This window comes from Drosophila biarmipes, chromosome 3R, assembly GCF_025231255.1.
Source record: "Drosophila biarmipes strain raj3 chromosome 3R, RU_DBia_V1.1, whole genome shotgun sequence".
NCBI classification, from domain to species: Eukaryota; Metazoa; Arthropoda; class Insecta; order Diptera; family Drosophilidae; genus Drosophila; species Drosophila biarmipes.
In genome coordinates, this window is record NC_066616.1 from 29,223,427 (window position 1) to 29,249,280 (window position 25,854).

The 25,854-nt window shown below is 46.1% G+C and overlaps 6 protein-coding genes across 8 annotated transcripts in view; 4 read left to right on the forward strand and 2 right to left on the reverse strand.

The window, feature by feature from the left end:
* Window positions 1-1,247, forward strand: part of LOC108025036 (cadherin-87A) — a 62,575-nt gene extending 61,328 nt beyond the window's left edge. The window contains exons 17-18 of the mRNA XM_017095291.3: window positions 8-350; window positions 415-1,247. Of these exons, the coding sequence (XP_016950780.1) occupies window positions 8-350; window positions 415-489 (418 nt within the window). The 3' untranslated portion in view covers window positions 490-1,247. The remainder of the gene's footprint in view (window positions 1-7; window positions 351-414) is intronic.
* Window positions 1,248-1,413: 166 nt separating this feature from the next.
* On the forward strand, window positions 1,414-2,432 carry LOC108025332 (putative inner dynein arm light chain, axonemal). The gene is made up of 2 exons (XM_017095760.3): window positions 1,414-1,900; window positions 1,957-2,432. The coding sequence occupies exons 1-2, from the start codon at window positions 1,528-1,530 to the stop codon at window positions 2,334-2,336; spliced, it is 753 nt and encodes a 250-aa protein (XP_016951249.1). The 5' UTR covers window positions 1,414-1,527; the 3' UTR covers window positions 2,337-2,432.
* On the reverse strand, window positions 2,352-12,114 carry LOC108025329 (RNA helicase aquarius). Of its 2 annotated transcripts, XM_017095756.2 has the most exons (8): window positions 11,918-12,114; window positions 11,377-11,857; window positions 10,971-11,314; window positions 5,165-6,199; window positions 4,657-5,111; window positions 3,373-4,588; window positions 2,941-3,309; window positions 2,352-2,883 (listed from the first exon to the last, which is right to left on the reverse strand). In XM_017095756.2, exons 1-8 carry the CDS (start codon window positions 12,029-12,031, stop codon window positions 2,437-2,439), a joined length of 4,461 nt encoding a protein of 1,486 aa, XP_016951245.1. In that variant the 5' UTR covers window positions 12,032-12,114; the 3' UTR covers window positions 2,352-2,436. The 2 variants fall into 2 exon arrangements, with proteins under 2 accessions (XP_016951245.1, XP_016951246.1); XM_017095757.3 differs by lacking the exons at window positions 10,971-11,314; window positions 11,377-11,857; window positions 11,918-12,114 and adding an exon at window positions 6,310-6,568.
* Window positions 7,792-10,969, forward strand: LOC108025331 (probable G-protein coupled receptor Mth-like 5). 2 transcript variants are annotated; one of them, XM_017095758.3, is made up of 6 exons: window positions 7,792-8,380; window positions 9,361-9,485; window positions 9,548-9,718; window positions 9,775-9,956; window positions 10,012-10,515; window positions 10,585-10,969. In XM_017095758.3, exons 1-6 carry the CDS (start codon window positions 8,125-8,127, stop codon window positions 10,841-10,843), a joined length of 1,497 nt encoding a protein of 498 aa, XP_016951247.1. In that variant the 5' UTR covers window positions 7,792-8,124; the 3' UTR covers window positions 10,844-10,969. The 2 variants fall into 2 exon arrangements, with proteins under 2 accessions (XP_016951247.1, XP_016951248.1); XM_017095759.3 differs by having other exon boundaries at window positions 10,015-10,515.
* Window positions 12,115-12,603: 489 nt separating the features above from the next.
* Window positions 12,604-15,457, forward strand: LOC108025035 (sphingomyelin phosphodiesterase 4). Its single transcript, XM_017095290.3, has 7 exons — window positions 12,604-12,748; window positions 12,809-13,114; window positions 13,171-13,997; window positions 14,058-14,327; window positions 14,385-14,697; window positions 14,761-15,018; window positions 15,078-15,457. Exons 1-7 carry the CDS (start codon window positions 12,716-12,718, stop codon window positions 15,378-15,380), a joined length of 2,310 nt encoding a protein of 769 aa, XP_016950779.1. The 5' UTR covers window positions 12,604-12,715; the 3' UTR covers window positions 15,381-15,457.
* A 49-nt stretch (window positions 15,458-15,506) lies between these two features.
* Window positions 15,507-18,160, reverse strand: LOC108025440 (cytochrome P450 315a1, mitochondrial). The gene is made up of 6 exons (XM_017095935.3): window positions 17,729-18,160; window positions 17,080-17,289; window positions 16,763-16,989; window positions 16,154-16,506; window positions 15,886-16,092; window positions 15,507-15,827 (listed from the first exon to the last, which is right to left on the reverse strand). Exons 1-6 carry the CDS (start codon window positions 17,962-17,964, stop codon window positions 15,507-15,509), a joined length of 1,554 nt encoding a protein of 517 aa, XP_016951424.1. The 5' UTR covers window positions 17,965-18,160.
* Window positions 18,161-25,854: the final 7,694 nt, after the last annotated feature.

The following is a 25,854-nucleotide window of genomic DNA, read 5'->3' on the forward strand; positions in this document are numbered from 1 at the left end:
CCCTCAGAAAACTGAAACTCTATGAGGAACAGGAACTGACCATGCAGGTCTTCTCGGAGCCCGATCACATCTCCAACTCTGAGGCGCCGGGTCACCTGGAGCATCGCAGCTCACTTGAGCAGGTCCACCATGTGGGCCAGTCGGTGGACAACACGTACGCCACCATTCAGCCGCGTAACAATCAAAACAGGCTCACTGGCAGCGGTGGTGCCGGCGGTGGTTCGATGCGCAGTGGTGGTGGCGCCAGCGCTGGAGGAGTGGGTGGTGCTGGCCTGCTGCTGGCCCGCGTCGATCCGCACATGAATGAGTTTGCGGACTATGCCACGTTGCGGAACAATCGGGCGCCATCGGTTAGTAACTTAAAAGCCAAAATATAAACCATAGATCTAACATTAAGTACTCTATTCCCTTCAGCTGTTCGAGTTCACAGGATCCACTTTCCAGGCACCCATACGGGATGGCGACGATGCTGTGGCCGAGCTGATCTAAGCCTCAATGGGAGCTGCTGCCCAAAAAGATGTGTAAATTATGTAGTAGCTGTGTATCTGTGTAGTAGACAAGCCCTTGCCGTGGTTTAGTTCAAACCGAATCGGATCTGTTGCATCTTTGAGTTCGCCGTTGCGTTAACACCAACAACAATATTCTAGACACGTACATAGCACATATAAATACTTATATACATAGCGTAGTTGTATCTGGTAAGCCAGCGTTATATCTAGAACTCAAGTAACCAGGATAGAGAGCCAGGTGCAGAAGCAAAAACAGAAGCAGAACTACAAGAACCCATAGAGGAAATTCTCCCGCATTAATAATGACAATAATATATATGTACTATTATATATTGACAATGTCTAGCCGTAATGAAACGATATGAATATGTAAGAGTTACTAATGTACATCCTACATCTGCATCTGCACACTTCAGTCCACACGAATACTTCCGCGATATTAGTTTTAATGGCGTTCCAAATGCGTCGACAGCCCTAAGTTGTACCACTAAAAAAGACTAAATTATTTGCTCTTCCAATTCCGTACTACGTTTAGTTGTGTCGCTAACATTTAGTTACCTAGCTCCTAGTTTAATTAGCCAAACTTGCTCATACTCATAAGTTCAGATCTTAAGTTGGAGAGAATTGGAAATGTGCAACGAACTAAGTTAATTTTGACCGCTGTTCGATTCCTCACGGACAGAGCCAGAAACTCATTTATGTTTGCATTTACATTAAACATATTATACAAATAAGTAATTTGAAGTTTTATTATTACGGTTTTTGGATTTTCCACCTGTTGATATTTGCATTCAGGCACTCTAATATAAAACTTTTCCGGGAGTTGCCTGGCGCTACAAGGTTGCTAGCCAGTGCAGGGAGAATAACAAACTCGCACCCTTAGAGATTTTCCCAGCACAGGCATTTCTGATTTTCCAATCAACAAAATCGTCGGGCCAAGCTGTCGAATTCCCGAAGCACACACAAGTTTATATTAAATATATATTTTGAGTTTTAAATTGAAACAAATACCGGCGAGATGGAGGAGCTAGATATTACCAGCGTGGGTCAGTTCCAGACCCTGGTGCGCTACAACAATCCGGTGCTGGTGGTGAAGCACCCGGACAAGAAGGGTGGTGCTCCGCTGACGGAGATTGAGATGAAGAGGCCCCAAACGGCGGGCGCTCTGCTAGATTCCAAAAGGGAAACCGAGGAGATACTGAATTCCATTTTGCCACCGCGCTGCTGGGAAGAGGATGGCCAGCTGTGGCAGCAGTCCGTGTCTAGTACTCCAGCTACACGCCAGGATGTAATAAACTTGCAGGAGATGCTGGACACCAGGCTCCAGCAGACCCAAGCCCGCGAAACGGGGATCTGTCCCGTGCGCCGCGAGCTCTACTCCCAGTGTTTTGGTAAATTAAGCTTAATCCCATTTACTTGCACCTTCATCTAATCCTCCTCTTCCTAGACGAGATCATTCGCCAGGTCACCATAAACTGCTCGGAGCGCGGCTTGCTGCTCCTGCGCATCCGCGATGAGATCGCCATGTCAATGGAGGCCTATGAGACACTATACTGCAGCTCCGTGGCCTTTGGCATGCGCAAAGCTTTGCAGGCACACGAGGAAAAGGAAATGCTCCGTGATCGCGTCAAAACCCTAGAACTGGACAAAGAAGCGCTGGAGGAGATTATCGCAGACATGAAGCTCAAGCAGGAGCAGGCGGAGCGGCGCAATGCCGAGCTGAGGGCCTCCGAGGAGAAGAAGTTCACCGAGGAGATCACGTTCTTGAAGAAAACCAACGCCCAGTTGAAGGCTCAGCTGGAGGGCATAACCGCACCCAAGAAGTAGACTGGTATTACGGGGTGTGTGGTCTATGCGATTTGCATTTGTCACTTTAAAACTTTGTTGGACTTATTGAAATTAAATTATTTGAGCAACTTAAAAGTAACTAAGACTCCTCAGCAGGAGTGGGTACCTGGGCTGGCTCCTCGGTAGTTTCCTTTACGGTCTCTTCCCTTTGATCCATTTCCGCCTCGTCCACACTTATCTCGTTGAGAATGGGCGTGGGCTTGAAGGCTTCTGTTGTCTTTTTCTTAGACACTGGTACTTCTTTAGCTGCTCGTTTTTCTGGTGGCTCCTCGGAAGCTTCCTCTGGAACGACATCGTCGTCTTCCTGAGGCAACTGACTGCGCATGGCTAGCAGCTCCTCTTCGGTGGGCAGGGTGCCCTTGAGTTCCTCCATTTTGGCCATGTACCGCTCGTAAACAAACTGCGCCATTTCGGACATGTTCTCTACCACTTTGATAGATTCAGTGGCCACATCAGCACTGGCCAAACGCTCCGTGGGGTATTTATCATCGGGCACCAGACTCAGCTTCAAAGGTCGCTGTGTGAGCTAAAAGAATGCGGTTTTTAAAACTCATGAAATCTACAAAATGCATTTTCAACTTACTAGTTTGAAGGTCTGTTGAAGTTCCAGACAGTTCTTAAACAGGGAAACCCTGCCAAACACATAGAGACCAAGTCGCGCTCGACTCATGGCCACCACCAGACGCCGCACATCCCGCAGATGTCCCACCACCTTGGTGCGCACTAGAGAGATGAGAATGTAGTCGTTCTGCTGGCCCTGGTACTTATCAACGGTGGTGATCTTGTGCGGCCAACCGATGAGCGGATTGTTGCCACAGCGGGCGTTAATCACGTCGCGGATGAGATGCTTCTGGCCGTTGTAAGTGGTCAATATAGAGATCTTGGCCGCTGGATAGCCCAGCAATCGCATGTAGGTGTATACGGCCACAATATACTCCGCCTCAGCAAGATTCTGTTTGGATAAGAAACTTATTATATTGTGAACTGACTGAGTAGTACAAATATTTATTCTCACCTGATAGAAGTAGGGATTGGGCTCGCTTTCGCCCACTCCCTTGAAGTCCTCCACATTGATGAGCTGATAGTCGTGCGCAAATCCTGGGTTGGCCTTTTTGTACTCATCCCGCTCGAAGATGTGCTGCAGGTCCTCCAGCTTCTTGTAGCGCCACTTGTACAGCGAGCAGATGCTGGCCCGAGCACGACCCTGTCCATCCAGATCTACTGTAGGGACTCCGAGGCGCACCAGCCTGGTGAACAGGCTCTGCTCCATGTTGGAGTACTTTTGGAAGGCCATGTTCTTAATCACGGGCGGCAGCTGATGATGATCCCCGATCATGATCCAACGTTTCAGACGATTTAGTCCATCCAGCGGATTCTGTAGCAGCAGGGGAATAAAAGTCTCGATCTCCAGGATCTGTGCGGACTCTTCCATAAGGATGTTATCATATCGGAAGCCGAGATTGACCAGCTCTTTACGTTTCAGCGCTGCATGTGTACAAGTCATGGCAATGATCTTTGCCTCTTTGACGAGCAAATATTTGGAGCGATCAAGACCCGTGCGCAGCAGTTCAAAGGCACGGAACTCCTCCAGTTCGTTGAAAATGTCCGAGATGTATCGGAAATTGGAACAGGCTACGTCCATCAGCTCCTCGTAGTTCGCACCTTTAAACAAGGGTTGTGGAGCATCCGCGAAAAACTTAGCAAAGGGAAAGTCCTTCTCGAATACGGCTCTCAGCTTCTCCACGTCCGTCTCGTCCCTGTGCGCCCTCATCTGACTCTGGAACTTCTCCCATCGCGCCATCACGTTGTACAGGTAAAAGTAGCCAGCGGTCTCACAGGTATAAGCATTGTCACCACTGACACCGAGCGACTCCTGCAGCTTCTGCACCTGGCTAAGCAGATCCACTCGCTTGGCCAGCACATAGTTGACTCGCCCATAGCGACTGTAGTCCTTCTCGGTCTCCAGAGCCTCCTCTCCATGACCAAGACGCAGCAGATGCCGCTCATCGATATCCAAGGCCATTATCTTTTCGAACAATTGGTTAAGCGCCTGATTGGAGTGGGTGACAATCAGGGTGCGTTGGCTGGGGTGGTTGTGATAGATATTCGATATGATTTGCACGGCCACATCAGTTTTACCGGTACCAGGAGGACCGACCACCAGTGTCAGTCCCGGCTGCATTCCCGCACGAATGGCTTCCACTTGAGTGGGTGTAAAACGGATAGAGTTTCTAAAACGAAATAGTAATATTAATCATAATTATTATAAATTAAACAAAGTTTGAATTTCTATACTCACTGCTTGGGTTTGTCGCTGGGATACGGACCCCTGGCCTCATATTTGTATGGCTGCACTTCAATGGTTTTGCTTAATTCCTGCTCAACTTTCTCCTCACCCTCCTCTTCATCGCTGTCCTTGTGGATAGGCACATCCTTAAATATTAGTCGATAGGGCGGTTGTCGCTTTTCCTCCGGCACTTCACACTTCAAAGTATAGTTGGGAAAACTGGCCTCCAGATGTTTGTAGTCCAGGAAAGTGTCGTTGAACTCCAGACTGCGCTCTTGATTGGACATATTACTATAGTGGGCGGCCCCGGGGTCACCATAGCCCAGCAGGATGTCGTGCAGCCAAGGCGGAACCACGCATTCTGTGTTCATTAAGTGACGTATGGTCTCCAGCACGGCCTTGAAGTTGTTCTCTTTGGGCTTGCGGCGCATCAGGATGTTGAAACTCTCGTAGACATCATCGGCGCCCTAAATTTAGCAGTGATTAGATTAGGATTACAAAGGAGTGCGTAGAGACTTACCTCCTGAAGGTCGTCCATATCCTGGCGGTACTGATTCGAGTCCAGCCAGACGCGATAGCAACGCTGCTCACCTGGCAGCTGAGGCCTTGGCTCAGGTCCATCTTCTATGACCCGGCCATTGGCATCCAGCATGCCCTCCACCTCGCAGCCTCTGACACTGACCAAACCCACCTGAGGAATAAATGGCTCCCGGTGATTGTACTTGGTGCCATACGGTTGCGTTGGCTTCACGGTTATCAGGAAGCAGACGTCGTGTTTCCGCAGGTTCTCCCACTCTGCCTTGATCTCTCGCCGCACGGAGAGAGTTACTCCCACATCTGCACGCACCCTTGAGGGCTTCTTTTCACCCAGATGCGGTTTGGCCACTTCGACCACCGCAAAGCTGGCTATGGGTAGAGCCATTCTTGCCCAGCCGCCGAAGACGACATCGCCATCTTCGGACTGCCAGGGCAACATGCGACTCACGGCATCCTCAATGTCCTGCCGGATCTCATAGGTGGATTCCAAGCGAAAGAGGTTAAAGTTGCGCAGCAGATAGTCGTGGAGTGTCAGGAACTGCAGATTAAGCTTGGGCAGTGCCAGACAGCTGTCACCGGAATAATACTCCGAGGGCACCACGTTCTCATCCCAGATGATCTGCTCGGTGGGATACAGGGGCATCTCGTTAAGTGCCTCCAGCTGCGAGCAGCGTCGCTCGTGGCGTGTGATCAGCAACTCACGCAGAAACTGCTCGTCCACACGGTGCCAGTCTAAGGGAGCAGCCACCTCTTCGGGAACCAGATTCAAGAAGGTGGCAATCTGCAGAAGACCCTTGCCATCCAAGCCACCGAAGTGCTGCTCCAGGGACTCCCGATTGTCCACTGTGGCCACATTGGACAGAGCAAAGACCCGCAGGCTGGGAAACTTGGCGAACACCGCCCGCTGCAGCGAGGTGATCTTCTTGTAGTGCAGCTGGGTCATGTCGTGATCCGTGAGTGAGCTGCCGGTGACGTCGTTGATCTCGAAGCGGGTGTAGAACTTCAGCATGTCCAGGAGCTGTAGGTATGGAATAACATAAAGAAATTATAAATTTCATTATAAATTTAACATCATTTAATAATCAAATTACCCATTAATCTAAACATTTTGTACTGTGTAGAACTAACCCTCAAGCCTGTTGATCCGCTCCTGCTCGAGTCCCCAAACGCGTGTATTGAATGGAACGTGTTTTGTTGTTTTACTACCTGCCTGGCCTCGTGAATTCTACAAACTCACGCAAACATTAAACAATTCTCTGGGCATTACACTCTCTTCCTCTCTTAATTTCAGCTGCACTACAGGTATTCCAAGCCAGACAAACTATGTAAGCCAAGCCGGTTGGTCTGCCCCAAAAGGTTGATACGTCATCAGTTTGGGCAAGACCACTCATACACTGGCACGAGCTGGCTATTAACTATGTGTGCGTGAGAGCGACTGCTAATTAGTCGAGCCAGGTGAGCGGAAAGCGGAAGTCCTAGCAGGAGAAATGGTGGACTTTCCCTGGTAACCCAATACGAGCGAGTGTGTTCAATGGAAATCTGTGCTGAAGGTTAGCTGAAGGGTGTTTCAGACTAACTTTTGACTAAAGGAACATGTTTAAAGAAGGTCCCTGTCTTTATTTTACCCTATCCTCCCTTTTCGAGTGCTTGTGGAGGTGCGAGAGGACAAGTGTGTTGACAAGGCACGCGTCATCGGGGGATTGCACACAGCTGCATCTTATCTCACAGCATCATCTAGTCACATCCTGGAGAAGAGCTCTAGAGAGGGGGAGCTCTGGAGCGGGCTGGAGGAGCAAACAAAGCCTTCGCATACCCATAGAGCCAGACATTGCCGGTTCCTGCCTCACTGGTGCCCACTACTTGCTCCAATTGATAATTTCCGTCGCTCAATTTAAACAAGAGAGCAGGGAGAGGGAACAGAGAGTGGTAGAGAGGGAGTGCATTCAAAGCCCTGCTTCAACTTTCTATACCCTCTATAAGAAATAGAGGGTATATGGTGTTATGTAATAGGAATGGGGAAGAACATCCGAACTGTTCCTTCACTCTCTTCAAAATGTTTGAATTTATCTAGAAATGCCAAAAGTTTAGTATTAATCCGTTTTCTTAGTCAATTATCGCGTTGTTAACTAAGATAAGAATTTTAAGGTAAATAAGTAAGATAAGATATTCATAATGCAAAGTACGGGTATTGTGCATTATACTTGTATCTTTTGGGCTGGCTTTGAAGTTATTTAGGCTAGTAAAGCCAAAAATGTGTATTAAATCCAACGCAATCAAATTTTGAATTACTGTAGAACATACATTTTTCAAATGTTTAGGATTTCTATAGAAGGCGGGAAGCTTCCTACTATCAAAACATAGGCATATACCAAAAATTGATGAAATCTGACAATGAATAAAAGGGATATCATAGATGGTTTCCAATCCTTTGAGATAGAATAGCCGGATACAACGGGTATCCGATATTCGGGGCCTCGACCACCGCTCCGTCTGGTTTTCAGAGCGAGAGGGAGCGCTTTGGTGGGGGTTGAGCGCTACTCTCGCAACACTCCACTCTCTCGCCGCCTTAGTGACTAGAAGTTAAGAGCCAGCCGCAGAGAGTCATTCGCTTTTGGTCGTCGCCTCGAATCGGTTGATGTTTCTTCCTCGATTCCCAGTTCCCAGTTCGATTCGAATATTGTATAAAGAGGAAGTGAAGCGCGCATTGTTTATTAACCGAATGTGAGTCTGAAATCCAGACCAAAGTGCCTTTGTGTGTGTGTTGTTATATGGAAAAGTGTCGCCTTACCTAAATTCTGGCATGCCAGTCATGATCTTGGCTCACAGCCGGCAACTTGATGACGCATTTCTTGGCAAGCGCAGATCCACATAAACGACTAAGACAACAGCCGCTTACCTCTGTGCATTTGTATCTGTATCTGTGACTGTGCTACTAAGCAAAAGATGCTCGTAAAAACGCTTGGCGCGCATTTTGCAGCCGGGCTATATGCAAAAAAATGCAGCTGCTCCGCTCTGCTGGTTCCCCTGCTGCTCCCTGTGCTACTCCTGCTCGCCAGCCCCTGGCCGGTGAGCAGTCATGTCTCAAGTGGAGGATCGCCATCGGATCCCACAACCGATCCCAGCGTTGTGTTGGTCAACAAATGCTGCGAAAAGTTCGAGATACACGTGGACGGCGAGTGTCAGCAGGTCAACGAAACGGGTGAGTCCAACAGCTGGTCAGGCGGAAAACTCCTCCTGCCCCGTCTCGGAAAAGTTACCATAACAACAACACCACGCCAGTTGTCCATTCAACTTTATGGATTTTCCCTGCTGGCATGCAACACATGTGTATATGCAACATTAAATGGCCCATTTGTTGGCTATCAGTGGATCAGTGGAACGCAGCCAGCAGCCAGCAGCCAAGGAAGCCCCATCCCCCATTCACTTACTCCAAACAAGTTCTCGGCGCAAACACAGAGCGGCCCCAATCCTGATGAGAAATATGATTTATGCTGTGGGGCATGCTTCTGTTTAAACTGCTAAGTAGCCACTTGGTGGGGGAATCCCAAATCGGGAATACCATCTTTTGAAAGTAAAAAGAAGCGGAAAATCCATTAGCAAGGTACTAAGGAGGGTTCTGTTTATGTTCCTTTTACATAGAATAAATGTAGAAGAGGAATTTTAGTCATATATTGTCATAAAATAAACAAACAAGCAAGAAATAAAACAATAGGTGCCATATCAACCAAGTTACATCTCTAACAACGCCTAGAATACTGAACTAAACATTAACGACCTTGGACCTTGTCACTTAAGTAACACATAAAAATGAAACAATAAAAGTTGAATCATTGTAACCGACAGAATTGCTCTAATCTCGGCGGATTTTTAATTCCATTTTTCCCATGCTCAGAGCAAAAAATCAGCACATGCAATCTAATTTCCGTGTTCCCCGATTTGATTAACATATCAATGGACAGAGTGGAACAAAAGTGCACCTCAACAGGAGAACAAATCTGCACAAATTGCGAAAAGTCAGAAAGAACAGCTGATGAAGATGCAGTGCAGCGATCACGTTCGTAAATATTTATATAGGCTCCCCCCTGTTCCACTAATCCAACAAAGGCGGCGAGAGCTTGAAGTGCCTTAATCATTCTCCATCGTCTGTGCTCTCTGTATATCTTTGGATTCCATTTGCAGACTACTTCAAGCCCATGTTCACCAACATTGGAGGGGAGCCAGCCCATCCCAAAGGCATGAAGTTCGTCATCGGCATACCCAACTGTGGATCCATGCAGATGTGGCCCATATACCACTACCTGGGGGTGAGTCTGAGGTATGTCATTCAGCTACTACAGATATTTATAGGTGCTTTTAATTTTTCCAGAGCTCTGATAAGCTACTGCTCCTAGCCGATGGCAAACTCAGGCACTACACTAATGCCGAGAATGAGGAGGATGAGCGTTATGGCGTAGAGTCGGATTATGAGGAGGATATTGCCGGCAGTCTGGAGCCAAGGTATCACGACTACGATAATGGATTGTACTGCATCGATAAGGTATGATACACTGCAGTTGAACCTTATGCAAAATTACTGATTCAATCCATTGGCAGGCCGTTTCGAAAACTGGAGAAAAGCTTGCGCTCTTCGCCAGGATCTGCCTGGCTCGCAAGGAGATCAAGTGGAGTGATTCCAACTTTCTGCTCCGCAAGATCTTGAACCCCATATTCCATGGCATCTCGCTCATTATCCTGCTGGTCATAGCCATCATCTACTTTATACTGCCCACACTCAGGTGAGTATTGCTCCGAATTCGACTCCCTTCATGCGTTAATCTTGCATCCATTTAGCAGAGATCTGGTGGGCAACATTGTGACAACGATAGCCATGTGCCTGATGGTCAGCCAGGCGGCGGATCTGGTGCGCATCTTCACCGAGCTGACCAGCCATGTTAGCTTCATTGTGGCGGACATCATCCTGTGCTTCAGCCTGCTGGCAGCCTTCTTTTGGCTTAACAGTTTCGGCTTCTACATTTGGAAGACTTTTCGGTCGAGAAACGTCTTCCTGCGGGTCACGGATGGCAGGAAGTACTGCTACTACTCCGCCTATGCCTGGGGATGCACGGCTACAATGGCTGCCTTGGCCGTCTTTGCGCATTTCTTCCTGGACGCCGACTCGTACAAGCGGGAGCAGATGGTGGGAGAGCAGGAGACGATCGGCTGGCTTGGCATCTGCATATTTTTTGCGCCCATTGCTTGCACCATTTTGGTCAATATATTCTTTTTTGTGACCACCAGGAAGCTGATCAACCGCAGGACGGTCTATGGTCGCATTGCACACAAGCTAAAAGCCAAGTGAGTAAATTTCCTCAAAGTATTGTTCATAAACGAGTAACCTATCAACGCATCTTCTATTTCCTCCAGCTTCATCATGTTCTCGCTGATGCTGTTGGTCATGTCCATAGCCTGGCTGTTTCTCATCATGTCCTGGCTGCAGCTGGAAGGCCTGCTGTATGCCCACATCGTGGTTAACGCGCTGCAGACACCGCTGCTACTCTACATCTGCGTGCTGCGCCAGCGACATGTGACCTTCCTGCTGAAAAAGACGTGTTGCTACAATGAGCCACCCTCGGCGAATGACTGGGGCGACGAGCTGCACTACATGAACGGCAACGACTACTGATGAGCCAACGTCCACACTAATTTAAGTGTTTTCGTAGTTTAGCAATGTCCAACATTGAGATTTGTACTTAATTTTAACTAATTTATGCTGTACGAGATATTAATTAAAAGAAAAGTCTGACACTCACCTGACCGAACAGTTTGCCCTCCTCGCGCCGCACCAGGGGCGACAGCAGAGCCCGCACAATGAGGTGGCAGTCGTCCAGAACTGTGTTGAAGAAACGACGCGTCGGGAGAAGGGCCTCCAGATCGATGATGAACTCCAGAAAGCGTTCGCAGTAGTGAACCACGTTGGAGGCCACCTCGCCCTCGGCGGGAATGCTTTCGAGGATGTGCAGGAAGTCAATGATGAGGTTCTGCATGAAGTGTCTTTCCCAGACGACCTCGGGTTTGCTGTCCTTTTCCTTTTTCAGCAGGCGTTTCCAGTACTTTCGCCACTCGGGAACCTCTCGAAGCTCCTGCTCGCGGCGGCCTGTATGGAAATTCAATTTGATTAGTTTTGATGGGTCAAAAAGTGGTCTTGGGAGTACTTACGCGGCTGCAGGCAGTGCCACATGGACAGGGAGACCAATCGCTTGGCCTGTTCGCGACATAGCTCGATCTCCATGCTGTTGAAACAGTGATTGATAAACATCAGCAGGGCCGTTCGCTCCCGCAGCGAGCTGCTGGCCTCCTTGGCCTTCTTTCCAGGCAAACAGCTTTCCAGCACGTGGCGAAAGAAAGCGGGATACTGATCAGGTAGTTTTTCAAACACACTCCAGACCTCGACACGTTCCTTAAACTTCTCGTTGGCCATTATCACGATGGACATGAGGTGGGCATGCGTGGCGGTCTCCCGCTGGTAATGTGGCCACAGATACTGCTCCAGGTACTGACTGAACTCCAGCATGTTGATGCGCCGCGCACTGTGGGCACCGCCGCCTCCGATTTCCTCGTTGTAGATGCGCTCGATGATCTGGGCACTGTACGGCTTGTGATCAGCCTTCGTGTCCGGCGTCCAGTACTGCGAGGCCAGCTGTGGATGTTATATTAAGATTATAAACCGCATATATGTTTTGTCCCGCGGAGCACCCACCTGCCAAATAACGTCCGAGTTGAGCTGGGCCACTGTGAGCGCTCCCGCCTTTTCCTTCGCATTCTTAGCAGCGGGTGCGGCCTGTTGGGCCTGCGTTTGACTTCTTCGCTTCATGGATGGCTTATAAAATGGCAGAAAAGAAAAATAAACACGATATTCTGCACCAAAACAAAAACTGCCGGTTGCAAGTGTGACCGTTTCGAAAGCGGCTAAAAATACCACAGTGACAATACCTTGTTCACACTATTGTCAACGTGCAATCGTTTATAGGCTAGGTCCGCTGTAACATATTTTTATAATCCAAAAAATTAAATAGTGTTACACGTTTAAAATGTTACAGAACAATAGTAATATTAAGCTAATTAAGTGAAATAAAATTAAAACTCGAAAGTCATTGTAGTTCGAACTAAATATTTGTTTCGCGCTTTAAAGTCTTATTACTAGGCATTACATATGATTGGCGCTTCAAAAAGAGTATATTTATGATGTTATGGTTAGTAAACGCGTTTTTAAAAATTGTTTAGCTTTATGATAGAATAAATATTGTTTATATTGGTACGAGCTTTTGTAATTTTTTTTTTTGAAAAGAGTTTTGTGGAAAAAGATCATTTCTGGCGTACTGCACTATAGATACCCCTAATGTTTGACGATGTGGCATCCCCGCGAACGGTCACATTATTTGTCAGGTCTGGCAGCACGGTGAAAGGTTTTTGTTTACTGCACGCCGGCTGCAGTTTTTAGGAATTGAAGTGTTATTTATTCGTAATTTAAGAAGACTGCTACACATAGAAAGTCGCCATGTCGCAGCCCATGCCGCCAGAAAACCTAAGTGTGAGTAGTGAATACAAACCTCATACATTTTCGTGCTAAATGAGCACCTTTGACTTCCAGTTGCAGAGCCGCCTGTTGACGGTGCTTAACCTCCCGCTGTTCGATCGCGTCCACGAGCTGAGCATCCTCTTCGACCGCTGCTCCCTGCGCCAAATCCAGGAGATCTTCCCCCACATAGTGCACTCCATATTCGGCATCAATGGCAATCCGCTGGGCTGGGGCCTGCGGACGACGACGCTTGAGAACAATCCGCTGCACTTCCAGACGCTTCACCAGTTCTTCGGCGTGTGCGGTCCCTGGATGCACCTCTGCCACCGCCTGCTCCTGGATCAGTATAAGTTCGATCTGGACATCAACCTGCTGCCGGTGAGTGGAGGTCATAGCTACAGCCTCTTTCCCCTGCTAAGTCATCCCCGTTTCAGGCCAAGTTCGTTAGCATGCTGCAGTCTGGCCAGAATCCCCAGTTTTATGCTGAACTCATCAACATAGACGCGATGATGCACCAAGTTGCCACTCTCTCGCTCAACGCCTTTGACTTTTATGTGATCCACTTTGTGCTGTACGCCCTGCAGCCGCTGCACTCCATCAATCCCATCGCCATGCAGATCCACAACGTGCGCAGCAAGACGATCTACCTGAAGCTGGTGTCCGAGTATCTCAACAACTTCCTGCCCCTGGTTCCCGATGCACGCATAGAGCCAGTGCACTTTAGTAGCGGCGTTAAGGCTCCACAGCCGCTGCCCGCGCAGGCTTTGCAGCCGCATAGACAGCCGCGCTATCTCAAGATCCCGAGCTCGTATCGCAATGGCGGGAACGTGTCGGGCGGCGGAGGCAGTCCGAACACCAGCGGTGGCAGTGGGAACACCTCACCGCAGTCCAACAGCCCCAATGCCAGTGCAAATAGGGCCTACGCTTGGCGATCCGAGAGTGTACTCCACTTCTTTGTGGACATCTGGCTGAGGTATGACATCGAGTCGGAGCACCATCTGCCCAGCAGCGATTTTGTGCGCGGCGTACGCACATTGGTTAAGCAGGTGCACTTCTTTGCCAACGGTGCTCAGCTGGATCACAGTTCGCTGTGCGCCCTACGCAAGGTGTCCTTAAGCATGGTGAAGGCCAGGATCTATGCATTTCTGTGCGGCTTGATCGATCGCTGGCCTCTGGACAGTTCGCTGATGGTGGTGCTGGAGCTCTGGCTTAGTTACATCCAGCCCTGGAGGTACACAATGGCGGCGCTGAACAACAAGACGTAAGGAAAATATTGTGAGCCTAAGTATTTAAGACAACTAAAAGATTTTCTCCCCCTCAGTCCTAGTCTTGCCTACAAGCCGCCCATTTTGTCCTGCTTCGATGGCTTCATCATGGACAATCTGATTATGTACACTCACATATTTATGCAAATGCTGCCGCACTTTGGGCGCTTGGATTACACCGTTTATCGAAACGCTTTTATGCTGTACCGCCTGGCCACAATGTTCTCCCAACATGACTTGGTAGAGAGATTACAGCGCTTTGAGCGTCTTCATGCGGGCAACTCTTATGGATTTGACTCGCCCCAGCGACAAGTCAACATGATGAAGTAAGGTGGCCGTTGTAAGAAAAACGATTAAATTTTATAACAAAACTTTCCTTTCAGCAAATCCTTTTCACCTGGCTCGCAGTGGAATCATGTGGTTAACACAAGCTCCACCAAGCTATTTAGCCATGCCATGCAGAAGCAGATGGAGAGCTTTCTGTTCCTGATCAGCATGGCACGCAACTCGGTTCTGAGAGACATTGCTTCGCTGCGAAACGACATTGCTGAGCGGCAGCGCTCCGAGGGATTCCTCAAGAACTTCTTTAACAAGCTCTTCGGCGAGTGCACCCAGGATGAGGTGACCCTGCGCGAGTTCAGTCGCATTCCGGAGGTCTTACGCCAATGCATCGACGCCTTCTGTAGAACTTTTAATGTAAGTTGCTTAGTTAAAATTCGAACTCTATTGCTAATAAAAGATATTTGGCTATGTAAACAGGTGGATCAAGCCAACCTGTCGATGCATGAAAACCTGCCAGAGGAACCTTGTCCGCCAGCCTCTAGCACGGTGCAGAATTTTAGCTTCTTCAACTCTAGCGACTCCCTGGACACCTCAAAGTTGAATCCTCACCAAATGTCGCTCAATGCGTCCAACATGCATGCCACCGTTGACCCCGCAACGCTGCCCATCCAGTCCAATGAAGTCAAATCTTTGGTTAGACTTCTGCACTTCATCTCTGAAAAGATTAACAAGAAGGTAAGGTTTACTTAAACTACTTCTGGTATTTCATAAAATGGCGTTACGAACTATTTCAGTATGGCAGCCAGATACAAGCGTATTATGTCCGTGACGATTACTGTGGAAAGGTTGCGCGGCAACTGCTGTACGCTCCAATGACAGAGCAGTGGTTTGACAAAAGCTCCGGCCAGGCAGACATATGTGAAAACTTGGTTCCCCCGCGAGTTTGCTTACGGACTTTGGGTTCTATCCCCTCTCTTATTACAATCGGTTGTGCCCTAATCTTTGGGCAACTGGTGTGGGGGGCACCAATAGTAGGACTAATACTTCTGGGCACTGTGCTGCTAGTCTACACCTTGCTGCAGGCACTGTTTTCCTAGTTTAATAAATTCAACTAGATAGATACATATTGTGACATTTATATATTTTTATAAAACTAAAGAAACTACGATTACAATTACGATTAGTGTTAGTATTATGATTATGTTAGTGCATGTATGACTGTATCACTCGGTTCGCGGCCGAAGGGCTAATCGCAAAGTCTGATCGGGCACTGTGACCATGCGGAGAACGCTGTCGACGGGCCGCTCGTTGAGGCAGCTCATCTCGAACTGGGAGGCGCATCGGCCCAGCAGGGAGTGGAGCTGCTTGAGTGCCACCCGGCGACCGATGCAAGATCGCTGGCCGATGGCGAAGGGCAGGCTGCCGTGTGACTGATGCACCTGCTCCGACTTCCCGATGCACCAGCGCTCCGGCACTATCCGTTCCGGCTGCTCGAAGTGTGATGGATCTCGACCTGCCGTGTACAGGGAGAGCAGCACCATGGTCTAAATGGAGGAATGGTATGAGATTGAGTTAGCTTTTTGCTTTACTTATTTCACTCACATCTTTTTCGATAAAGTGCCCGCCCAGCTGTGCATCCTGCGGCAGGTAGCGACCGATAAAGGGGGCTACGGGATAGAGACGCAGGGACTCCTTGATCAGGCCATGCAGCAGCCGGGAATCATTGGTGGCTTGCTCTTTGGCCAGGCGTCTCTGGAGCAGTGGCTCCTGGGAAAGGGCGAACAAGGCCCACTGGCTGCTGAAGGCGGTCTGGCGAAGGTAAATCTTGAATTAGACAGAGGTTTCCATTGTTGATTGCACTAATGCTTACCGTATCACCTGCTGCAATGACCAGGTCCACAAATATACGCTTAATCATCTCTTTTGGGACCTGCGCTGCCTGGAGACGATGGTATAGGGCCTCATCGTGCGGGTTCTTGTGATCCTCTTGCACACCAATGCAGTAATCGATTATGGCAGCTCCCTCGCGGAGCACCTCATCTACATTGGCTTCGAAATCGCGCCAGATGGGCAGGCGCAGAATCTGGGCCAAACGGGGCGGGAAGGTCATCAGCCGCGAGCTATGCTCGAAGACCTTGTGCACGATCTGGGTGAAGTAGTCCAGAGCAGACTGGATTTTGGGGCAGGTGAGGACGCTGTGGCCAAACATGATGCAACAGAGCACTGGAATGAGGTAATATGGGATTGGATTTATGAATATTATAAGTATATTATATAAATATTGAAAGAGACTTCTAGATAGAGGTTATATAAGTATGGTTATATGAATACTAGAAGTATATTATATAGACATATATATAGAAATATATATTATAGTATATAAGGATATATTTAAATAGTAGGAACAATATGAAATCCATTTAAAGATGCAAGTTAGAACCTCCAATATGATAGCACTTCCTAATCCCTGACATCATACCTTCTATAGACCATCGGTAGAGCTGCTGTTCCAGCAGGGGCAGTTCGTAGCGCCGTATCGCACCACCCTCCGCTGGCGGTAATGCCGCCGCCTCCGCTGTGCGACTCCTCCACTGCTCCACCATTCGCCTGGTACAGCTCTCAATATGCACGTCCATCCAATTCAAATTGCCGTTGAGCAGCAGCCGATTAAGTATGCGTCGGTTGTGCAGCCACTCCGCTCCCTCCCTGCTCCCATGGATAAAGAGAAGAACGGAGATCGGTTTCATAGTCACCTCATTTGCAATTCATCGGACTCATTTGGTCCACTCCACTTACATGAAGAACAGTCCCCGTTGGCAGGCATGCTGCTGGTTATACAGCGTCCAGGCATCCGGCAGCGGATGCTGCGGATACTGACCCTCGTGCTGGAAGACTCCGCGCATCAGATTCGCTGACGACACGAAGACTGCATCTTGAGTTCCGCCCAAGCGCTCCCGGAAGATGGGTCCGTACTGCTTGTGCCTCGCATCGACGTACTTGTGAAGGCTGTGGCGGGGTGGAGAAAATTTAAAGTAGGGATCCTCGGGATCTTTATACTCATATGTCGAACTTCTATAAATCGGACCATCTATATAATATGTTATTTTGATCACATTATCCTTATCTTATCATGATTACTTTTGAATTCACCATTATTCTCTGCTAATATAATATCACTTTTACCAAGTTAGTTTTAAGTATTATACTTATTAGAATGAAGTAGATTTAAGCACTTCTTATTTTTAAATGTAATCACTTTTAAGACTTTCGCGTGGTAATAGGTATTACCTAAAGTCCGCAAAATTAGCTTTACCGCTTAACATTGAAATTGTTCGGTATAAACAAATTGAAGCAGCTTTAAGCATTTTTTTTGACACGATTAGCTCTTGAGCTAATTATTTTTTGTGATATTCCGACTTTTAGAAGTTCAACTATAGGGATTTACTGCGTGGCTCCTCCGGCGGCTATAAGATCCAGTAGGGTTCCGACCATCGGAAGACCCCTGACCCTGGGAATGGGCACATATTTGGCGACGGGGGAGAGTTCCAAGCCGGGAAAGCTGTCCGGCGGCGGCTTGCTCTTCGCGCGGAAGAGGCTCAGGCTGAGGATGCGCACCAGGAGCGCGTCGAGCAGGTGTCGCAGCCACCGAAGCGGACCCGGCCGCTCCCCCTTCTCTCTCATCACAGCGGGGGGTAACCACCAACCACCAAGCACCTGCACCTGCTCAGCTGCAAATGCTCTGCTTGTGCTCTAGAAAACGCGTCCCGACAAAGGGCAGGCCAGGGGCAGACTGATTCGACCGACCTCCCGGAGAGGGCCTTTTAACCCATCGAGCATGAAGAGTGAAGCACGGCGAATGGAGTATGGGGAATCAAGAGTCGAGTGCCGGTGATCGGCTACCTGCGCTGCCTGGCCACGATCAGTATGACGGCGATGCCGGTGGGCATCGAATCCGAAGAGCTGAAGAGCATACGGACAGTGCTGCTATCACCGCCTCGATTGATATATGCGCAAATCGGATCGGCACTGGATCGGCATTGGATCGGCTCATCCAGACGAGCTGAGTGGACACTAAAACTCTGCTGGCCATGCAAATTAGCCACCACCAGCTGCCAGCGAGGGCGCGCGAGCAGGCGCGGCAAGGAGGGCGAGAAAGTTGAGGTGACTTAATTGCCAGCTTTTCTTGCAATGTTTTGGTCGATTCTGTGTCAAACCCAAGCAGCCTGCTTTCCGGTGGGGATACTAAGCAATCATTCAAAAGTGATTACAAAATCATACAAAAATGTGATAGCGAACAATATTTCAAGTTTTAAAGTCACAAAATATAACACACATATAACGTAATGTCTATTTCATTTATCCAAAGAAATTTTATAAATATTCTGCATAATTTAAGGATAGTATACATTTAAGTCTACTAATATCCTTGAAATACTTAGGAGTGTTTCAGAACATAAATTATATATTAAAACTTAAAACTTAATTATTTTAAAAATTAAATGTTTGTATATTTTTTTATTTTAGTTGTTTAAAATTACTGATTTTAAAGGCCTATTTCTGAACCGGATTTAAACGTATACACCAACCACCATCATTTTGTAGTCCAGTGTAGTTGTCCGTTATTATGAATTTTCGAACTCGGGTTTGTTCGAATGTTTTTCGAGCTGTCGGTGAGAAGAGCACAGCTAGTGGTTGCAGTTTAATTCAAATTTAATTTTCCCGCCCAATTGTTACTTTTGAAGTGTCTTTAGCTAACTTAGTTAGGGGTAAATCGAATCTCAATTTATTTAAATTTATTTTTAATTTATATTTTGGTGCATACAAATATAATGGAATACTCAACACCCTTTGAAATGATTTCCATTTTAGGCAGCCACCTCAATAGTTTAACCGCTGCTAAAACATAAATAATAATTCCATTGCGATGAACTCATCAAAAGTATTTAAAATGTTTATCCTGTCCACACGATGGGGTTCCCTGCCACATATTCGGTTTATAAGCCTGTGCAATCATATTATTTTAAATCAGCTAGGTGACAGCATGAATTGCTCTTTTTTGCACAGACACCGTAGATTTGGAATATTTCAGTGGAAAGAGCGGAGGAGTTGAATGTGCGACATTAAAGGCGCCATATTTTGCATGTTTCAGTTTAGTTGACACTAAAAATAAATCAAATAGAAGCAAACGAAAGCCAGATAAGCCCAACAAATGCGGCATCAGAAAGTTGACAGAAAACAAGACCAGCAAAAATAATGGGAAAAAGAGAGTTTTATGGTTGAATTGGGTAATGAAATTTATGCATTTATAGTATACATTTGAATAGTTGGTTATTAAACGAAGGAAACATGAAAACGTGACCTGAGAAATAACTTACTTCTTGACGAAGGTTGCAAAAAACCGAGATGAGGGTTGGGAGTTAAAGACTTGTCGGGGAAATCGCGGTCATATTTATGGGGCATTTAAGGGGGTCAATGTCACCCTCAATGAGAAACCCACCAAGCGAAAAGGGTTGAAATAAATAAATATTGTTTTCCGCCTTTGCGGCAGCACACGCGACATGCATAATAATACAAGAAATAATATTGGGTTCGGGGGAACCCCAACTCATATAAAGATAATATATAAAAACATGGAGAACAACAAATAATAAAAAGAACAAGGACCCCCCTCTTGAGTTAATGCAATAATATAAGAGCAACGCGAAATGAGCATAAATAAAAATATATGAAAAGGAGGTGGGGCGGGAAACAAAGCTCAAAGCAGCATGACGCCATTTGGAAAGTGACGCCTTCCGCTTTTATTGCCAACTGAAAGAGGAGGCACCGTGGGAGCCCGGAAGTTGGGAACGAGCTTTTTGGGGGAGGTGGGGGGGTTACTGAATTGGATTGCCGACTCCATGGGCATTCCATGGTGAACTCCACCGAGTAAATGGAAGACTGTCTTCTCCTCAGCTGGAAATTAAAGAGCTGAGATGGATGAGCCATGATTTCCTGGTCCATTTATATTGTGTCTGAATAGTTCGAGGATGGGCACGTAGCGATGTTTGCATTTGTTAATGCTAAATTGATTTTATATCAGGTATTTCTCATCTAGATGGGGATCAGGGAATACATAGCAAATATAGCAAGGATGTTGTTACAGATATATAAACTATTATGTTTGTTTGTTGTTGTTATAAAAAGCTTACAACTAGGTAATTTCTAGCAGGAGTTTTCTATAAAGTTTGCCAATTTCTCTGGACTAAATAAAAAGGAATATTATTAGAAGCAAAGCAAAATACAGATTAGGTTACACTGGAAAGTTTTTAAAAACAGTTGCATTGCTTAAAATAACATTTAAAATATTTGTATATATACCAAGCATGAAAACAAGGAAACTAGGGTTTGCCAGCATATAATTTCTCTTACAATTCATTTAAATCTACCGAGCAATTTTCCTGGACTTAATCAAAAGGATTCCCAATAAAAGTACATCCCCACCACAAATTACAGATTAGGTTACAAATCCGAATACTTTTCCAGACCAAGAGGCAAGTGGGCGAAAAACCACAGAGCTCCAGGGCGACTCCAGCTCTGGTCCAACTCTGCTGGAGTATCCTGAGCGAATCGTAAGCGGAAGTCCTTACAGCTTTTGCATATCCTAAAGTGCCACTAAGTGGTGCTATCATTCTTTCATGTGTGTGTGTGAGGAATGTGATGGTTATCACACCGTACAACAACATTTCTATTCACATGGAGATGGGGATACGAGTACACTTGGATTTGGAGATACAAATGCTCACGGATGGAGCCCGGCACTCTGTGCATCCTGCAGACATCCCATTTGTGTGTTTGTGAGTTTCAAGTATTTGTTGATTTCAGTTCCAGTTCCCCTTCCCCGACCCCCACTCACATTCCGAATCCTCGATTCGCTGCGGTTTTTGTATCGCTGACCATGGCAGAATTTCACTCTCTACTACATTTTTTGCTCCACTCAAAGGACCCTCCATCCAGCTCCACCTCCTGGGAAAACCCCACCCAACTGGCACCACCAAAAAGTGTCCAAAACATAAATGACATTTATATTGGTTATAGTATTAGAACGCTCCGCTTGAACGTGCCAACATTTCGGGTCATAAAAATAAATACAAAAGCAACAGCAAACACTGCTCAAACAGGAACAAACAATTTATACCAGTGGCTAAAGAAAGGGAGGTCAAGCCATGAAATATGAGAAGTCGCACGCATCCAGGAGTGTGTCCTTTTTTTTCTTGGCATATAAAGTCCGTTTCATAATAGGACGACAGTTGAGATTCGCAATAACCCTAGGAAAATAGCTAGAAGCATACTTTTATTTATTTACCCTCTGCTTGAGACATCGAATGTGTTTCTCGTCGAATTAGGTGATGGATATTATCTATAGAAGACTAGATAAAGAAGATAAAAGCTTTTTTGTTATCTTTTAGTAAAATGTACTAATAATTACATATTTTGGGCTTAAAATCATTTGTATTATAAAGAAGCATTATTATTAATTTATGAAAAATACTTTAGCATCTACATTGAAAGATACCTATAACTAGAAAAGTAACTAACTAACTAAGATACCTTTAAAGTTTTTTTTAAAGAAATCTTTAAGACTCTAGAGTGAAAGATTTGAGTTCGCAACCTTATAGATACATTTAACTATAAGATATGTAACACTGTCTATATTAACTTTTTTAAAAATATTGAAAAACACATTTTCTGAGATTCTTTTTTTATGTTTTACATTTTTTTTATTATTATCAAAAAATCGAATTGTATCCTATAGCTAGTTTCCCGTGCTAATAGTCATGAAGCGCGGTGTATTTTACAGCGAACGAACAACATCTCTGTGTCTATATTTAGAATTGGAAACTTTTGGCCAAGTAAAGGGGCAACAGAAACAGGAGCGATAACAATTTTCTGGTCACGTGGTCAACGGCGTGAGCTGAAACAGGGCTTAAAGAGTCAGAGTCAGAGTCAGGGTTCGAAATTGCGTATACGCCGGGTGCGTCAAAACGCAAATGTCAAAATCGGCCAGGCCGAGGGGTTGAACTAGCCGAAAGGGGTGTGCCATGGAAGGGGGCTTTGTGCCCTCCCGAAGGGGGCGTGGCAGTGGGCGTGTAAGGGGGTTCGTTTGTTTGGACCCCTCGAGTGGCTTAGGCTATGTGCGTGCCTTTGGCATATTTGTGTGCCAGCCACACACATCCGAGGAGGCACGGAGTGATAGCCAGAACCAGGGGCTTTTCCCCCCCAAAGGTATAGTGAGCGATAGCGAGGAGCAAGTTCAATGGCTTCGGTCATAAATCCATCGCCGTGGCCAATGCAAATAAACAAGACCACCAGCGAGGCAAGTCGGGGAAAATGAGAAAATCGGTTGCTGAGTCTTCCCGGAGCAGGCAATATTCGCCTACCAGCGGATGGATGGCCAAGCACCAAAACAACATCCAATCCGCACACCCACGTGGCAAAACGCAGGCCAGGATGCATGCTACGAGCTGATTAAATCCTTTTCGATACGTTGGCCTGACTTCGGCAAAGCAACCAGATGATTGGAAAGCGGAGTTCGCTCCGGGTTTCCCTTTAGCCGGCCAGAAAACAACGTGGAGCAGGGGATTTGGTAAATCCCTGTTGTGCAAACACGCAGCCAGCTAACAAAAATTATTAATTGGTGCGAATTCAATACTCGAAAATGTGCATTTTCAATATTTGCACAGTACGAAAGCAATACGGTTTGCAGCAAGCATTTTAATTGCGCAAAATATTAATTAGAGCAGATAAACAAGCTTTGGCCTCGGGTTTCAAGAGGTAAATAGAAATTCGATAGATTAAATATGCATGAAAAGGTTTTTGGGAATTTAACTAAAGGAAAAAAAATATATATTTCTCAAAATTAGAATAATATAAAAGCAAAATCGAAGAAAGCAAAAAAAAAAGACTATTTGGCATGTTAAGAGGGTTGGAAAAAGCGATAGAATAGGTGTATCTACGAGGGTGAGGATTACTTTATAGGGTATGAATCAGATTTGTTAGAATATATACATTTTTTAATCTTACAAACAAATTTAGCCTAACTTTTGCCTACTAAATGTTTTTAAAGTGTATTTACACAGTCGAACCCTTATAGTCTTCAAAACCGTGCAATCTGTAGGTGACAAAATTTTCAGTTCTACGTTTTTCCATTTTAGTCTATCATCTCCATCAACCTAAACGCCTCCTTTTTTGCTCGGCTCGTCAGTTGTTCTTCCTTTGGCTCACGTTTTTTTGCCAGACGCTGGGCAAAAGGGTTTTATTCCTTGGCTCAGTCATGCACGATGAGGGACCCAAAACACAAATACGAAATTATTTTCGTTTTTTCCCTTGTTTTTCGGTTTATTTTTTGGAGGGTTTTAGGCCTTCAAGCGCCTGCTGCTGCTGTTGTTGTTTATCCTGTGGGCCTAAATCATATTAATGAATTTTCTTTCGGTCATGTTTTGGACCTCGGTCAAGTTTGGCAAGGGTTGCGAATGAAAGTTTGGGCGACATTAATTACGCAAAATTAAATTTAATATCCTCGCATTAGCCGTGAATCAAGAAACGCCTCACCGGGTTTTACTCACTTTTGGAGGAGTTTTTCCGGGGGCAAGGGCATACTTTGTGGGGTCACCACTTGAGCGGCTTAGTTTAATTTATGTTTGAAAAAAAGGGGGAGAACAAGAAATAATAATTGCCTGCAATGCGAAATCCGCTTTTGGTCATTAGCGGGGAAACCCTTTTCTGTTTTTTTTTTTTTGGTGAACTCTGGCCAAGGGATGAATGCGTGAATGTGGGGTTGAGGGTTAGAGGTCAGCTCCCATCGGAATTTATTTGCCTCGCGCATTGCGGACCTCATTAGCAATAGTTTTGTTTGGCTTTGTCTGGTTTTCGCTTCAGCTCAGCTTTTGGGGGGCCGGAATGTTTATTTTGAATTCCCCCCTATTTTCGGCCAATCCAGACATAAATCATGGCCCGGACTGCACTGACAGTTGCGGCGCCATCGACGATGATGATGGCATTTTGTGGGCATACTATTGGGCTTTATCAGTTTGCCGGCACTACAATAATTCCAGACCTGGCTCCGAGCTGCGGCCCAACTAATTAGCCCACAAATGTGCGACAGGGGGTGCAAAAGGGGCACTGGGCAGGGTCCATAAATAATGACGGCTAATTTAAATGGATTGCTAGGGGCAACAAACGCGAATCAAGTCATTTCATATGTAGATCGCTGGAAAACATTGGCAGGAGTTGGGCTTTCTGGTCTCTTTGATGAGGTATTTGTGTTTTATTTGTCTGTTCTAAAGTCCTAACTTGTTCTTAAACTTCTTTAAGCTCCAACCGTTTTGCCAGCCTCCCTTTGACCCCTATACTTTTAATTACTCCTCTTTTACTAAACCCTAGCTACATAATTGTATTTTAAACTCCTGCCAGTTTATTATATCTATCTTGCTTTGACAATTTGCCCACTTACTCGGTTGCTGTGCCTACCATTTCAATTTTGCATGATGTCTACGCCCAGCGTTTTCCCCATTTATCAGGTGCCCTTGGTAATACTAACCCATTTATTTAGCAGGGCAAAAAATAGTAAAATACAAAGTACAGGAAGTTATTTCCACCATCTCACTCATCTCATGCCCCACCTGTTTTCCTTCTTTGGCTTTGACTGTCATTGTGGGGGGCTACAAGAAGGGGTTCCAAACACAGGAGGAAAGAAAGGGGTGGCCAGAGCAGGAGTGAAAGAAGGGGTGGCAAAGGCAGGGGGAGAGGAAGGGGTGGGCTGACTGGTTAAACGAGGAGGCCAATCAAGCTGCATGAGTGCATTCTACTGGAGCTCAGCTGCATCTTCCACACACACGGAAAACACTCGCACAAACAGAGCGGCAGGAACACGTGTGTGGCATCGTCATTAACGGTACCGAAAGGATAGCCGTTTGAAAGGAGAGAATCGGGGGTCTCAGACTTTCTCCGCTTTCACCCTGCCCCTTTCGCCTTCCTGTTGTCTTTGCTGATTGCCTGCTAAAGGCAGCTGGAAAGGAAGAAAGGAAAGGAAAGCAGACTTAGTTAAATCCGAATTAAGTCAGACATCCGATCGGGGAAAGAATCCGCAGTATATCAACTTACTAACTAGACGTGAAACAGAGGAACTTTGTTGATACTGGATAATGGTACAAAAGTAATCTAAGGAAATATTTTAAGAAATCTGCCAAGCAAGTCAGAATATTACATTTTTTTCTCGGAAATAGTTATTGCAAGTCTTGACATTTTTGGCCAAACTACATTAAAAATGGGAAAAGCTAAAAACTTATAATTTTCCACGCAAAAAACTCCGTATTTTGGTCGAAACAACAAAAGTATTGGTCATAAAATGAAATGTTATACCTTGATGAACTCGTAATTACATTCCAAATCATTTGGCATTCACAGCTAAGAACTTTTATTTTTGACCAATTTTCGCAAAAAAAATACGATGCTACCCCTTTTAAAAAAATTGAAAATTTGAGAAAATTTTAAGTTTTCAGAATAAGTCAGAAAATTATCAGGATCGATTATCTA